General features: G+C 41.2%; 1 protein-coding gene across 8 annotated transcripts in view; it reads right to left on the reverse strand.

Annotated features, from left to right (window-relative positions):
* LOC106877586 (uncharacterized) overlaps positions 1–15058 on the reverse strand; it is a 339290-nt gene that overhangs the window by 24087 nt on the left and 300145 nt on the right. For 7 of the 8 annotated variants that reach the window (XM_089365484.1, XM_089365486.1, XM_089365483.1 and 4 more), the window contains 3 exons: positions 13658–14432; positions 10685–10911; positions 7102–7210 (listed from right to left, as the gene is read on the reverse strand). In XM_089365484.1, the coding sequence (XP_089221610.1) occupies positions 7102–7210; positions 10685–10911; positions 13658–14432 (1111 nt within the window). The remainder of the gene's footprint in view (positions 1–7101; positions 7211–10684; positions 10912–13657; positions 14433–15058) is intronic. The other variant, XM_089365487.1, reaches the window with a different exon arrangement.

Below are 15058 nucleotides of genomic sequence, written 5' to 3' on the forward strand. Positions count from 1 at the left end.
AATACCTTGCGCTTTCTTGTTTCTCTCCATGAAATTCAATTGAATTCAGTTGTTGTCTTAAATTCATGCTTATTCATTTTCTAAGCTTCCTAAATTCATGCTACGTTATATTCTAATCACCCAGAATTCATTGCTCTTTTAAAAAATTACGATTTATGCATTGTTGTCTCTCAAATATTTAAAATCTACAATTAAGAGCCCTCTCTACTCGCTGGCGGTAACCCGCCCTCCCACCCCCTCCACCGGAAGTTCATTCGTCTGTCATCCCTCTGTCATCCCACCCCCTCCACCGGAAGTTTCATTCCTCTGTCATCCCACCCCCTCCACCGGAAGTTCATTCCTCTGCCATCCCACCCCCTCCACCGGAAGTTCATTCGTCTGTCATCCCTCTGTCATCCCACCCCCTCCACCGGAAGTTTCATTCCTCTGTCATCCCACCCCCTCCACCGGAAGTTCATTCCTCTGCCATCCCACCCCCTCCACCGGAAGTTCATTCCTCTGTCATCCCACCCCCTCCACCGGAAGTTCATTCCTCTGCCATCCCACCCCCTCCACCGGAAGTTCATTCCTCTGTCATCCCACCCCCTCCACCGGAAGTTCATTCCTCTGCCATCCCACCCCTCCACCGGAAGTTCATTCCTCTGTCATCCCACCCCCTCCACCGGAAGTTCATTCCTCTGTCATCCCACCCCCTCCACCGGAAGTTCATTCCTCTGTCATCCCGCCCCCTCCACCGGAAGTTCATCCCTTTGTCATCCTGTCAACCTCGGCTGTCTCCCGGAACCCATCTAGTGGCCTTGGCCATCCTCTCCCCTACCTTTGGGTAGCGCATTAAGGTTGAGAAATGTTTGCAGGTTGTAGGTAATGTTTTGCTTATGAATTCTTCCAATTGCAAGTTTTCTTTTCAGGTACACGACACTGCTTTTCCTCTTCCCAGGCTACAGGCCCACACCCCCAACACCCATACTGTTAGGATTGGCACTCTCAACGTCGGCACGCTGAAAGGTAGATCTGGTGAAATTGTTGAGATGCTTGAACGGAGATGCGTAGATATGTGCTGCATCCAGGAAGTAAGATGGAGAGGAGGTTCTGCAAGGTTCCTCACAGGCAAAGAACACAGGTACAAGATTTTCTGGGCAGGGAACACTGACGGGGTCGGGGGCGTAGGAATACTTCTAGCGGAGAAATGGGTGGATAAGGTAATCGAGGTCGTTAGAGTAAGTGACAGAGTACTTAAGATCAGACTAGTGCTTCATCATAGATTAGCTACTGTCATCTCAGCCTATGCACCTCAACCTGGGCTACCAGATGGTCTGAAAGACCAATTCTATGACACCCTCTTGCAAACTACCTCGTCGACGAGTGACAGGGACCTTCTCTTTGTGGCTGGAGACTTCAACGGTCATGTCGGACGTCGTGCTGGGGGCTTCCATGGCATACATGGAGGCTATGGCTTCGGTTCCCGCAACGAGGAGGGAACCAGACTGCTGGAGTTCTGTGATGCAACCAATCTTATGGTCTGCAATACCAACTTCAGGAAACCTGCCAGTCACCTAGTCACCTACCGCTCCGGCAGACACTCTAGCCAAATCGACTACATCCTCGCCAGAAATAGGGAAAGAGGGCGGCTTATAAATGCCAAAACCTACCCTGGCGAAGAATGTACCCCACAACATAGATTAGTAGTTAGCGACTTTGGGATCAAGGCAAAATGGGTGCCCAGAATTAGACAGGCTTGGAGAAGAAGGGTGTGGAAGCTTAAAGACCCTGCAAACGGACAGAGACTTAGAGACAAGTTACTTGAAGCATTTAACGAAATAGAAGGGGATATAGCATCATACAACGTGGAAGACAATTGGAGATTTCTGCGGGACAACCTGTTGAAAGCCACCGACCAGATTTGTGGGTGGTGTAAGGTCCCCTCCCAACCCAGAGTAACGTGGTGGTGGAACAAGGAGGTAGACAGGGCTATTAGACAAAAGAAACAAGCTTGGAAGGACTGGAAGAACGGTGGTAGCAGGGAATTGTACCAATGTGCCAGAAGGGAGGCTAGGCGACAGGTTTATTTAGCCAGAGGGGAAGCAGATAAGGAAAGATTTGCCAATGTTCTGCGCCGTGAGGACCAAAGACTCGAGGTATTTCGGGTTGCAAGACAGTGTAGGAGAGAGAATAGTGATGTTGTAGGAGAGAAATGTGTTCGCATGGATGATGGTACGCTTGCATTAAATGAGGATGCAAAGAAAGAGGTCTGGAGATGCCACTACGATAGATTGCTTAATAAAGAGAATGAATGGGAGAAAGAGAGCCTGCCTTATGTCGACCCAATAGAGGGACCAGCTATCCGAGTTGATAGTACCAGGGTAGATAAAGCAATTAAGAGTATGAAGACCGGGAAAGCCCCCGGCCCATCAGGAATCACTGCAGAGATGCTCAAAATATCTGGCAGTGTTGGCTATAGCCTAGTCACCCGTATTACGAACCAGGTGATACACGAAGGAGTCATACCCTATGACTGGTGTAGTAGCATCATAGTCAACTGCTACAAAGGTAAAGGGGACGCTTTAGATACAAATAATTACAGAGGCATCAAGCTGTTAGATCAGGTTATGAAAGTTACAGAGAGGGTCATAGCCCAACTAATTAGGGAGCGAATCAATTTAGATGAGATGCAGTTTGGGTTCGTGCCAGGTAAAAGCACTACTGATGCCTTATTTCTAGTGAGACAGTTGCAAGAGAAATACCTAGCCAAGGATAAACCTCTGTACCTGGCTTTCGTTGACATGGAGAAAGCCTTTGACAGGGTCCCCCGATCCCTTATCTGGTGGTCAATGAGGAAACTTGGGATAGAAGAATGGCTAGTGAGAGCTGTGCGAGCCATGTACAGAGATGCAGCCAGTAAGGTGAGGGTTGGAAATGAGTACAGCAATGAATTCCGGGTAGAGGTAGGGGTCCACCAAGGTTCCGTCCTCAGCCCCCTATTATTTACCATAGTCCTCCAGGCAATCACAGAGGAGTTCAAGACAGGTTGCCCCTGGGAGCTCCTCTATGCTGATGACCTTGCCCTAATTGCGGAGTCACTATCAGAACTAGAGGAGAAGTTTCAGGTGTGGAAGCAAGGTCTAGAACTGAAGGGCCTTAGAGTCAACCTAGCTAAAACCAAAATCCTAATAAGTAGGAAGGTAGATAAAACACAAACCCCTTCAGGTAGATGGCCCTGCTCAGTATGTAGAAAAGGAGTAGGTAGTAACTCTATAAGATGTACCCGGTGCAAGCTATGGACACATAAGAGGTGCAGCAACATCAAAGGCAGGTTAACTAGCAAGTTAGTTTTTGTTTGTGGCAGATGTTCAGGTGCAATAAAGACTGCAAACAAACAGGAAACAACTTCTATCTCATTCCAGGGTGAAAAACTAGAGGTAGTCGATAGCTTCCGCTATCTGGGCGACCAAGTTAGTAGTGGGGGTGGGTGCGCTGAAAGTGTAGCTGCTAGAATAAGAATAGCCTGGGCAAAGTTTAGAGAGCTCTTACCCCTGCTGGCGACAAAGGGACTCTCACTCAGAGTAAAAGGCAGACTGTATGACGCATGCGTACGAACAACCATGCTACATGGCAGTGAAACATGGGCTGTAACTGCTGAGGACATACGTAAGCTCGCAAGGAATGAAGCCAGTATGCTCCGTTGGATGTGTAATGTCAATGTGAATACCCGTCAGAGTGTAAGTATCTTGAGAGAAAAGCTGAACATTAGAAGCATCAGTTGTGGCGTGCAAGAGAGACGATTGCGCTGGTATGGACATGTGGTGAGAATGGAGGAGGATAGCTGCGTGAAAAAGTGCCACACCCTAACAGTTGAGGGAACCCGTGGAAGAGGTAGGCCCAGGAAGACCTGGGCTGAGGTGGTGAGGCAAGACCTTCGTACATTGGGCCTCACCGAGGCGATGACTACGGACCGAGACCTTTGGAAATGGGCTGTGCGTGAGAAGACCCGGCAAGCCAAGTAAGATCGTTGCCAGTGCCCCTGGACTGGTTCTTGTGCGGGTGGCACATGAGATGCACCATTTTGAGCGTGGCCGTTGCCAGTACCGCCTGACTGGCTCCTGTAGGATTTTCGAGCGAGATCGTTGCCAGTGCCCCTGGACTGGCTTGTGCGGGTGGCACATAAAAGACACCATTTCGAGCGTGGTCGTTTTCGTGCGGGTGACACGTAAAAGCACCCACTACACTCTCTGAGTGGTTGGCGTTAGGAAGGGCATCCAGCTGTAGAAACTCTGCCAAATCAGACTGGAGCCTGGTGTTGCCATCCGGTTTCACCAGTCCTCAGTCAAATCGTCCAACCCATGCTAGCATGGAAAGCGGACGTTAAACGATGATGATGATGATGATGATATATATATATAGTTAATTAATAAAACATAAACCAGAAAAGAAGCACATTCTAAAGAATAGAGCAGTAATTATTATAACAAAAATTTAAATTTTGGACATAATTACCAAAGATTTTATATCCACAAAGCCAAAAAAAGTTTAATATATATATATATATATTCGTTTATATTTATATAAGGGGCATTACTACAGAATAATGCCACACACTGGACTTCCCAAAATAAACACATTTAGTACCGAATGCGAGGAAAAACAACCAACAGAAGAAGACCAACTTTCATTTAAATAACTCAACAATGTATCGACCTATTCTTGGGAATAGAAATTTCCCTTATGAATTTTTTTTACACACTGGTTTCCTGATAAAATTCTTGTAAAAGATTTTTATCCCTTTTTAAATTTATTAATCAAATATATATATATATACACACACACAAAATGCTATATGCTTTCTATCATTCTCTTTTAACCCATCCTTCCTCTCTCTCTCTCACACACCATAGAAGACACGAGTAACATACTCATTTCTTTCTCTCATACACACCATAGAAAAAGAAACCAAGTGACATGCTCTCTCTTTCTTTCATTCCTCCTATCTCAGTCCTGCTTCTCCTCTCATAATACATGATTGTTCATTAACCCCCCCCCCCAAAAAAAAACACAAAGGTTTTACAACAGTTTTGCTTGTTTCCTTCATTTCATTCGAGAGCTGTCAAATGTTTGTGTTGTTGTTTATCTCTGAAGTCAATTACTGATAAATCAGAAATATAATGAATGGTCCCTTGGCACAATCAATCATCCTTTCTATCTTCTTCGTAGTTTTTAAGACTACATTATAGAAAAAAAAAACAAAAAAAAACCAGCATCCTTTCTTAGCTTAAGATGAGTAAGGTATGATTTGGCTGCTATTTTTACCAGATCAAGCAATCACATGGGGGCTCACTTAATCGCTTCAGTATCAAGATTAAATAATATTCTCATCAAATGGAATCTAAATTATTATACTTTGGAAAGATCATCCTGTTAATAAAAGCATACACACTGGTTGTAGATCACTTCATTATTATTAATTAATTATTGATAGATTATTTTTTCTTTAAAATTAGCAGAAGGCTCCTACCAAAATACACAATAATATCTGTTGACAAATGGTTTCACATCTAGGGAATCTTGTAAAGCAAATACAACCCTCATCTAAAAAAATAAACTCTATCATTTAACATCCATTTTCCATGCTGGCATGGGTCAGACTGTTTGACTGGCAAGCTGAAGGGCTGCACCAGGTTCCAATTGTCTGCTCTGGCATGGTTTCTACAGCTGGATGCCAACCACTTTACAGCCATTATATTCTTTTACTTGTTTCAGTCATTTGACTGCAGCCATTGCTGGAGCACTGTCTTTAGTCGAGCAAATCGACTCCAAGACTTATTCTTTGTAAGCCTAGTACTTATTCTATTGGTCTATTTTGCTGAAATGCTAAGTTATGGGGACGTAAACACACCAATGTCGGTTGTCAAGTGATGGTGGTGGGGGATAAACACAGACACACAAACAGATATATACACACACGCACACATACACATGATGGACTACTTCCAGTTTCCATCTACCAAATCCACTCACAAGGCTTTGGTCAGTCTGAGGCTATAGTAGAAGACACTTGCCCAAGGTGTCACGCAGTGGGAATGAACCCGGAACCATGTGTTTGGTAAGCAAGCTACTTACCACACAGCTAACCTAATTCAATTTTGTTTCTAAGTGGTTTTGGTTATTTTATTTTCAATTACATTTTTATATGTAAGAAGAGGGGAGTTTCCTTCACTGTCAACTTTTCTATGCTTGCATACCTGTTTCCAAGGAAAGTAATATCTCTCTATGACCAGACATGTTTCCACAGAAGCCTGGAAACAAACAACACCATGGTGACACTCATTTACAACATCACATGATGTTAAGGTAAGGAGACAGTAACACACACATGTGCATGCACACCAACAAGCACATAAATGACAGGCTTCTTTCAGTTTCCTTCTACTAAATCCACTCACAAGGGTTTGGTCAGCCTGAAGCCATAGAAGAAGACACTTGTTCTAGGTTCCACACAGTGGGACTGAACCTGGAACCATGTGGTTGGAAAGCAAGCTTCTTACAACACAGCCATGCCACATGCGCATATATATGTAATAGGCTTCTTTCAGTTTCCGTCTACCAAATCCACTCACAAGGCTTTAGTTGGCCGAGGCTATAGTAGAAGACACTTTCCAAAGGTGCTATGCAGTGGGACTGAACCTGGAACCTTGTGGTTGGGAAGCAAGCTTCTTACCACACAGCCATACCTGCACCTATATATATATATATATATATATATATATATATGCAATGGGCTTTCCGTTTCCAACTACTAAATCCACTCACGAGGCTTCGGTCGACCTAAGGCTATAGTAGAAGACACTTGCCCAAGATGCCCTGCAGTGGGACTGAACCCCCGAACCATGTAATTGGGAATCAAACTTCTTACCAAACAGCCATGCTTGTGTCAACATTCTTTCGTTGCTTGTCATTTATTTAGTTCAGTGAAAATACACACAGAGATATATACATATTCACATCACATAGAAATAAATATGTAACCACTCGTAATGTACATGACTATAACACATAATCCATATGTTGGTTTACTCTTTGACTGGTTTGAAAGAAATTTCTAATACAGACCTTAACTTTTTTGAAATAGCCACCATGCTGTCTCATATGTCCATTCAAAGCAGGAATATTTTTGAATCTCTTGGAACACAGATTGCACTTTACAGGTTTAGATTCATCACTGAAAATTAAATTAAACGAAGTTTTTAGAAAAGATAATTAAAAAACAAAAATTAATATATAAGTAAATACAAAGATGGTAGAAAAGCTAACATGATGCCTACTTATATTTAGGTATAAAACACGGGACGCTATTTTATTTTTATTTGTAGTAATTGTGGAATAATGAAAACTGAGAGAGGAGGAGAGAGAGAGAAAAAGAAAGAGAAAGGTTAATTTTTTTGTGAGCTTCAGAAGTTTGTAGTTTATTGGCATAACAAAAAAAAAGAAACAAAAACCTTCTGGGACAGAATGCTAGTCTTAGAGACTTAAAAAATATGGTTAACTATTCCTAAGTAGATAAAGTGAGGCACATAAACCCAAGTCACGTGATCATGTGACTGACCAGGCTATCAAATGTTGTTACACATCGCTGGTCACAATGCGCTCTTGCAGTGTTTTGGCCTTCAAATGACACCACCCTGATGGCTAGGCGAGCAGGTCAACAACCCCACCACTGATCGAAAGAGAGCTGGACAATGTGAAATGTACCACCCAATCAGGGAATTGAACCTCAAATCTAGCAATGGTGAGTGCAACAGCCTAACCACTGGGCCACACACCTTCACATAAACCCAAGTGTTTTGCTCAAATACATGTGAAAACATATGGAGAAAGTTCTTTTCATCTTTCTCAATTTCAGACAAGACGAAAATAAGCGACAGCTACATAATGGTACCACCTCCTCTTAGAATAAAATATGCTGTATTTGTGTTGTGTTGTCTTTTATGAGCTGTGTGTGGCAGACTGACCAATGCACACTGGCTGCCACATGGCACCCCCTCTCCCACCACTCTAACTTGAATCAACTGGGGGTAAAAGAAACAGTTTCCTGTTGTCTTCATTGACCAAGTCAAGGACAACTTTAACAGAGTACGGCAAGCATTTGAAACAAATCCATGTTAATCTTAATATGCCCTTCACTTCTGACACCATAAAACTACTGTATTCTGAACAGAAATTTTTATAATTCCTCAAACTCGTCAATGAACCTTCTACAAAGTTGCTAAAGGGTAAAAAGGGTAAAGAACCCCTTTGGTCATGAATGACCATGGGGTTGCACCCAGAAAGTTCCCCTCTGAGGCACAAGCCAGGGTAACATTGTTGACAGAAGATCAGCAGTCACCCATGCATACCAATCACCTCTCTCCATGTTGTTATTGTTTGTTTCTTCTCAAGCCATGCCTGGCTCATAAGGGCCGGTTTCCTGGAGACGCTAGATGCAGGAGGAAAGAGTGAGAGAAAGTTGTGGTGAAAGAATCAGCAGAAGTTTGACATTACTTTCTGCCATAAACACACACATCGCCCAGTCTGAGATTCAAACCCACAATCCCTTGACTGCGAGTCCTTTGCTCTAACCACTAGGTCACATACCTCCACCCTCTCTCCATGTCACTAATGTAATGCAAGGGAAAGGCAAAGGCTGATACAGCTTGGCACCAGTGACATCACAACTCATTTCTATAGCTGAGTGAACTGGAGCAATGTGAAATAAAGTGTCTTGCTCAAGAACACAACACACAGCCCAGTCTGGGAATACCACTCACTATCACATGATAGTGAGCCCAATGCTCTCACCACTGACCTGCTATAAATAGCAGTCAAATACTACTCCCTCCCACCAAATTACACATGGTTGGAATGCTTATGATTATATAGGTCTGCTGGTCTGCTCGGTCAGGGTAGACCTGTGGTTAAACATGAGCAGCCTAAATTGCTAATTAGTTGTAGAAATGAGTTGTGATGTCACTGTTGTCAAGCTGTATTGGCCTTTGCTTTTCCTTTGGATAACATTGGTAACATAGAGAGGAGAGGTTGGTATGCATGGCTGACTGCTGGTCTTCCATAATCAACCTTGCCTGGACTTGTGTCTCGGAGAGTAACTATCTAGGTACTATCCCATGGTCATTGATGACCGAAGGGAGTCTTTACCTTTTTCCGGTACTATATTATATATATATATATATATATAGAAAAAAAGTCAAGGTAGAAAATGCTAAAATAATTTTATAAAAAACATTTCCGTACCGGTTTCAGTCACTGAGACCTTTCCAACTGTAAGTATGGAAAACAATTAAATTTTGGAAAAATTAAATAAAAAGTATTTTAAAAGAATATTTGCATAGTATTCAAATACAAGGGGCATTTTCCTTATTTCTGCCTGTCTCTGTCACTCTTGTGTATAAATAAAAGTATGTGTATTTTTTCAATGTTTACAAATAACATGGAAAAAAAAAAAAATAGTTACTAGAGCAGCAAAAATTCACACAAGTACCAAGGATGTAACAGCCTACTTAAATAGGTAGAAATTCCAGGTTTTGGTGAAATGTTTTAGAATAACATAGATAAATAGATAAATGGAGTTAAATGCAGGTGTTATTCAAATCTTTATACTTCCGACATATGTTTCGAAGAAAACATTGGTATTATTCCAGAAGGAATAAAATGATGTAAAACAATGCAATCTTCTCATCAGGGAATAAAAAAGAGAAACCAAACTCATCAATAAGACATTTTAACTGGTTAAAATATCTTATTGATGAGTTTTGTTTCTCTGATGATACCCCATACTTTGGGATGTCTTAGAAAAAGCTGTAAGACATTGAATTTTTTTCCAATAATAATAATAATGTATGACTTGAGATGTTTGGCATGCCTTAATGTTAGTTGTCCTCTTTAACAATTATATCTATCTATCTATCTATCTATATATATATATATATATATATATATATATATATATATATCGTCGTGGAACTCCGTCAGTTACGACGAGGGGATGCTAGTTGATCTGATCAATGAAACAGCCTGCTCGTGAAATTAACGTGCAAATGGCTGAGCGCTCCACAGACACATGTACCCTTAACAGTTCTCAAGTAGATTCAGCGTGACACAGTGTGCAATAAGGCTGACCCTTTGAAATACAGGTACAACAGAAACAGGAAGGAAGATTGAGAATAAGTTGTGGTGAAAGAGTACAGCAGGGTTCACCATCATCCCCTGCTGGAGCTTCGTGGAGCTTTAGGTGTTTTTGCTCAATGAACACTCACAATGCTTGATCTGGGAATCGAAACCACGATCCTATGACAGGGAGTCCACTGCCCTAACCACTGGACCTCCACGCACACACACACATATATATATACACAAACAAACATATATATGCATATATGAAAGAGTTCTTTCAGGTTCTGTCAACTAATAAAGCTTTGCTCTAATTAGTAGATTTGGTGGACAATGACTGAGACAAGTAAGAAATAAAAGATGAAGATAATGTACCATCTTTGTTGCATGACCGGTACACTACCCAAGCTATTGATTTCAATCTACAATGCTTTTGTAAGAAATAGCAGATGTCTCTTACTGTAACCTGTTGACCAGACTGCATTTCTAACAACTGGTATAAAACAGAATAAATCGATACTAATACACTAACTCATTATTTGATTTTGCGACAGTATTAGAGTTTGGTGGCTTGTACCAAGAGCGTCTCTGTTGTCCTGACAACTGCAACGGACTTGTGGATTGGTTTGGTAATGGAGCTGGACTAATAGGACTGATTTGCTGTAAGTATCCAGGGGAATGTTCAGGGTCTGTCCTTGGACTACTTTGAGAAGTGTTCTGACTGGTGTTTATCACAGTCTGGTTCATAAATTGGTTTACCTGCAAAGACAAGAATACAGTATCAATTAATGAGTTTATTTAACAATATTATATATTTAAGGTTAATTTCATTCAATCTTTTTAACATAGGTACACTAAATAAATATCACTTATGGATTCTCGAAACAATTATTTATCAAACCACTGACTATATCTGATGTCAGGGTAAAGACTCCCTTTGGTCATGACTGACCATGGGATTGCACCTAGAGAGTTTCCCTCTGAGGCACAAATCTAGGCAAGGTTGTTTATGGAAGACCATCATTCGCCCATGGATACCAGAATGCTGTCTCCATGCCACTGATGTTATCCAAGAGAAAGCAAAGGCCAATACAGGTTGGCACTAGTGACGTTGTAACTCATCTCTACAGATGAGTGAACTGGAGCAACGTGAAATAAAGTGTCTTGCTCAAGAACACAACACACAGCCCGGTCCAGGAATCAAACTCATTACCCCATGATTGTAAGCCTGAAGCTCTAACCATTGAGCCATGCACCTTCACTTTATGTCATCACTATTGTTTTAATGTTTGCTCTTCCATGGTTGGATGGATTTTCTGAGGTTGTGTTTTATGGTTGGATGTTCCTGCTACACGTGATCAACCTTTTTATCCACCTCTATTTCAATTCACATTCACATTGTTCTGTCTATGGAATTGAAACTTTAAGTGACGGGACATGCCAACAATGGTTTGGCCAGTTTTGCTTGGGAAAATTTTTCCTTGCAATCTGGATTATCAAGTTCTATCTTCTGGATTATCAAGTTCTGTCTCTGAAAACTGTAAATGAGGAAAATCCAAACCAAACTGAATGAGAATTAACAAAACAGTTCAATTCAAATCTCACTTTGATCACAAAACCCCTTCATGAACAAGAAAAATTGCCTAAATTTAGTCAGTGGGTCTTTCATCCTTTGATTGCTTCTCAGCTTAAGCCAAGAGTTGTCCTCTGATTGTTTTTGAAGAGTAGGCTTGCCACTAAAGCTCTCCTAGGAAGAATCATCACAAGTCATGAAAAGTGGGTTCTCTATAATTGTATCAAATGACAAAGGTTAGCAACCAATAAAAAAAGAGAACCTATCCCTAAACTAGAACTACACCCATAAGAAGTTATGCTGTAATTGGTGGGGTATGAAGAGTGTCATCTATCACGAAGCATTAACCCTTTTGATACCAACTCTGCTGGCTTCAAATGTCTTGTTAACAAAAGTTCTGAATTAAAATCTTCCACCAAACCTTAGTCACAATTTATGTTCCTAACACTAGCTGAATGATAACTAAGTTATTTTACTAAATTCTTTGTTATATTTAAAATTAATTGAAAGAAACACAGAGCATCTCAACAGAAATATGGTATCAAAAGGGTTAAACCAAAATTAAACAGTTAATGCAGAAAAGCATTGTCAATTGGAAGCATTACACAAAATCATGCAAAAAAAAGTATCCATCACTAGTCAATATTGTGAAGAGGTGTGGCTCTTACAAAATGATGCAAGACTATATATTGTCCAAATCACTCAATAATAGAATATAGCACTAAATATGGAAGTTTTACCTAGTCTTCCTTATTCTCCTGGCTTTGCTTTATCTCTCTTTTACTCTTTTACTTGTTTCAGTCATTTGACTGTGGCCATGCTGGAGCACCGCCTTTAGTCGAACAAATCGACCCCAGGACTTATTCTTTGTAAGCCTAGTACTTATTCTATCGGTCTCTTTTGCCGAACCGCTAAGTTACAGGGATGTAAACACACCAGCATCGGTTGTCAAACATATACACACATACATATATATATACGACGGGCTTCTTTCAGTTTCCGTCTACCAATTCCACTCACAAGGCTTTGGTCGGCCCGAGGCTATAGTAGAAGACACTTGCCCAAGGTGCCACGCAGTGGGACTGAACCCAAAACCATGTGGTTGGTAAGCAAGCTACTTACCACACAGCCACTCTTGCGCCTATATCTGACTATTATCTTTTCAGATCATTGGAACTCTTCATCATGGTAGGAAGGTTAAATGAGTGAGTGTCAGAGCTATGCCATCAAGGACTTCGAGTTCCTGGTAGGGTCACCCAAGGTGGACAGGTCTAATACCGGCTGTGCTAGGGCTTCAACCCGGCTAACTGGAGGGCAATGGTGAATTCCAGGCAGCATCTGTTCTGGAATCTGGTGGTGCTGGATTGTGTCTGTGGGCATCCTGTGGCAAGAAGGCGCAACATGAGGACGATTTACCACCGGTTGTGTATGGTAGATCACACATACAGATGGGAACTGTTTCCATAGACTCTGATCATCCCTTGAAAGTCCTATGAACTCACAATAGGGCCCACTTAACCACTCTCAAGGCTTTGGTTGGCCCATGACTATAGAGGAAGACACTTGCCCAAGGTGCCATGCAGTGGGACTGAACCTGGAACAACATGGTTGGGAAGCAAGCTTCTTACCACACAGCCTCTCCTGTGCCTGTAACAACTATGAATTTATAATAAAACATACACAAATCCTCTTGACATCTAATGGTTAGTATTTGCGAATATGCTGTGATATGCAAACTAATCTCAGCAAGAAAATATTATTTGTGGGTCAGCAAAATCTGAGGCTGAGACAACAAGTGCTAAACTTTAAAATAAGGGTTGATTTGGTTGACTGAAAGGTGCCTCAAAGGTGTGTCCCAGCATGGCCTCAGTCCAATGACTAAAATAAATAAAAGTTTAAAAAATAAAAAGATCCATTAATCCGAATACCAACTTTATATATATGGTCCTGTTGCCAGTTCTGTATATTGTCTGAGGTTTGGAATGATGCTTGTTGTTGTTGTGTCTGTTGTTGTTGCTGCTGCTGCTGCTGTTGAGTCTGTGGTTGTTGTTGCTGCTGTTGCTTTTGTGGTTGTTGCTGCTGCTGCTGCTGCTGTTGTTGTTGCAATTGCTGCTGTTGTTGTGGTGGTGGTGCTTGTTGTTTTTGCTGCGGCTGTTGTTGTTGTTGTTGTTGTTGTTGTTGTTTCTGTTGTGACTGTAAACGCTGCTGCTGCTGCTGCTGTTGCTGCAACTGTTGCACTTGCTGCACAGTAGTGTCAAACTGGAAATACTGTGGTTGTGTGCTCACACATTGTTGACTGTCCTCGGGAGTTACTGATGGGTTGTATGGTGGTGGAGCGTAATGAATACGACTTGTGTTGTTAGTATTATCATTAAAAATATCACTTCCTCTGTTGTTTCCTTGGAAATCCATAGACTGATTGGCTATTGAAGATACTGGTACATTACTTGTGCTCTGGGTTGAGACTGAACTTGAGGTGGTACTTGCATTAGCAATACCCGAACCTGCATTTCCACTGGCAACTGCAGGAGCACTTGCAGGATTGGCAGCTGCACTGCTGCTGCTGTTGTTAACATCGTGATTCTGTTTGTTGTGATGGTTTTCTAGATGGCGCCGTAATGACCGATTATCACAGTAACTTTTATCACACCCTTCAAAATGACATGCATAAGGTTTTTTAGCACGATGTGTAACCAAATGTCCGTTTCTGAAAGTAAATAAATAAATAATTAACTAATTAATTAAAAATGATATTTGTAACTAATCCAATCAAGCATAATGAGTTTACTTTGTTAACCCATTACCTACCAGTGATCTCATATGAGATCACTTAAAAATTACAAATTTCGTAATTATCTGTCAATATTTACACATATCTAACCTTTTTGCTATATCTACTAGGTATATTTCTCTGATATTCAAATGAGGTTTGCTAATTTTTCACCCAATATCTCGCTTATTTCTATTTAAAATGTTATTTTGAAATGTTATTTTGATCATTCCAGCGTGTTTCTAAGGCTGTTTGATGCTAGAAATCAAAGTTTCATAAAAAAAATTCCAGTTAATAGAATTATGGGAGGTAATGGGTTAAGGTAGCAATAATGGAATGAAATGATTTGGTGCAGACATTTCGGTACTGGCTATTTGGCACATTTGTTTTGACACCACATGTTTTTCTTTTTTGATCCAACTCATTTAGCATTTAAGGATTTGGTACTTGGAAATAACATTCTTGATTAATTTTTTGTTACTGAATTTTCCAAGGTATAAGATGCACTCTTGCATAAGACAAACCCTGCTTTATTGTAGAAAAAATAAACCATTCAGCATTAA

Source organism: Octopus bimaculoides, chromosome Z, assembly GCF_046866305.1.
Source record: "Octopus bimaculoides isolate indiv1 chromosome Z, ASM4686630v1, whole genome shotgun sequence".
Lineage (NCBI taxonomy): Eukaryota > Metazoa > Mollusca > Cephalopoda > Octopoda > Octopodidae > Octopus > Octopus bimaculoides.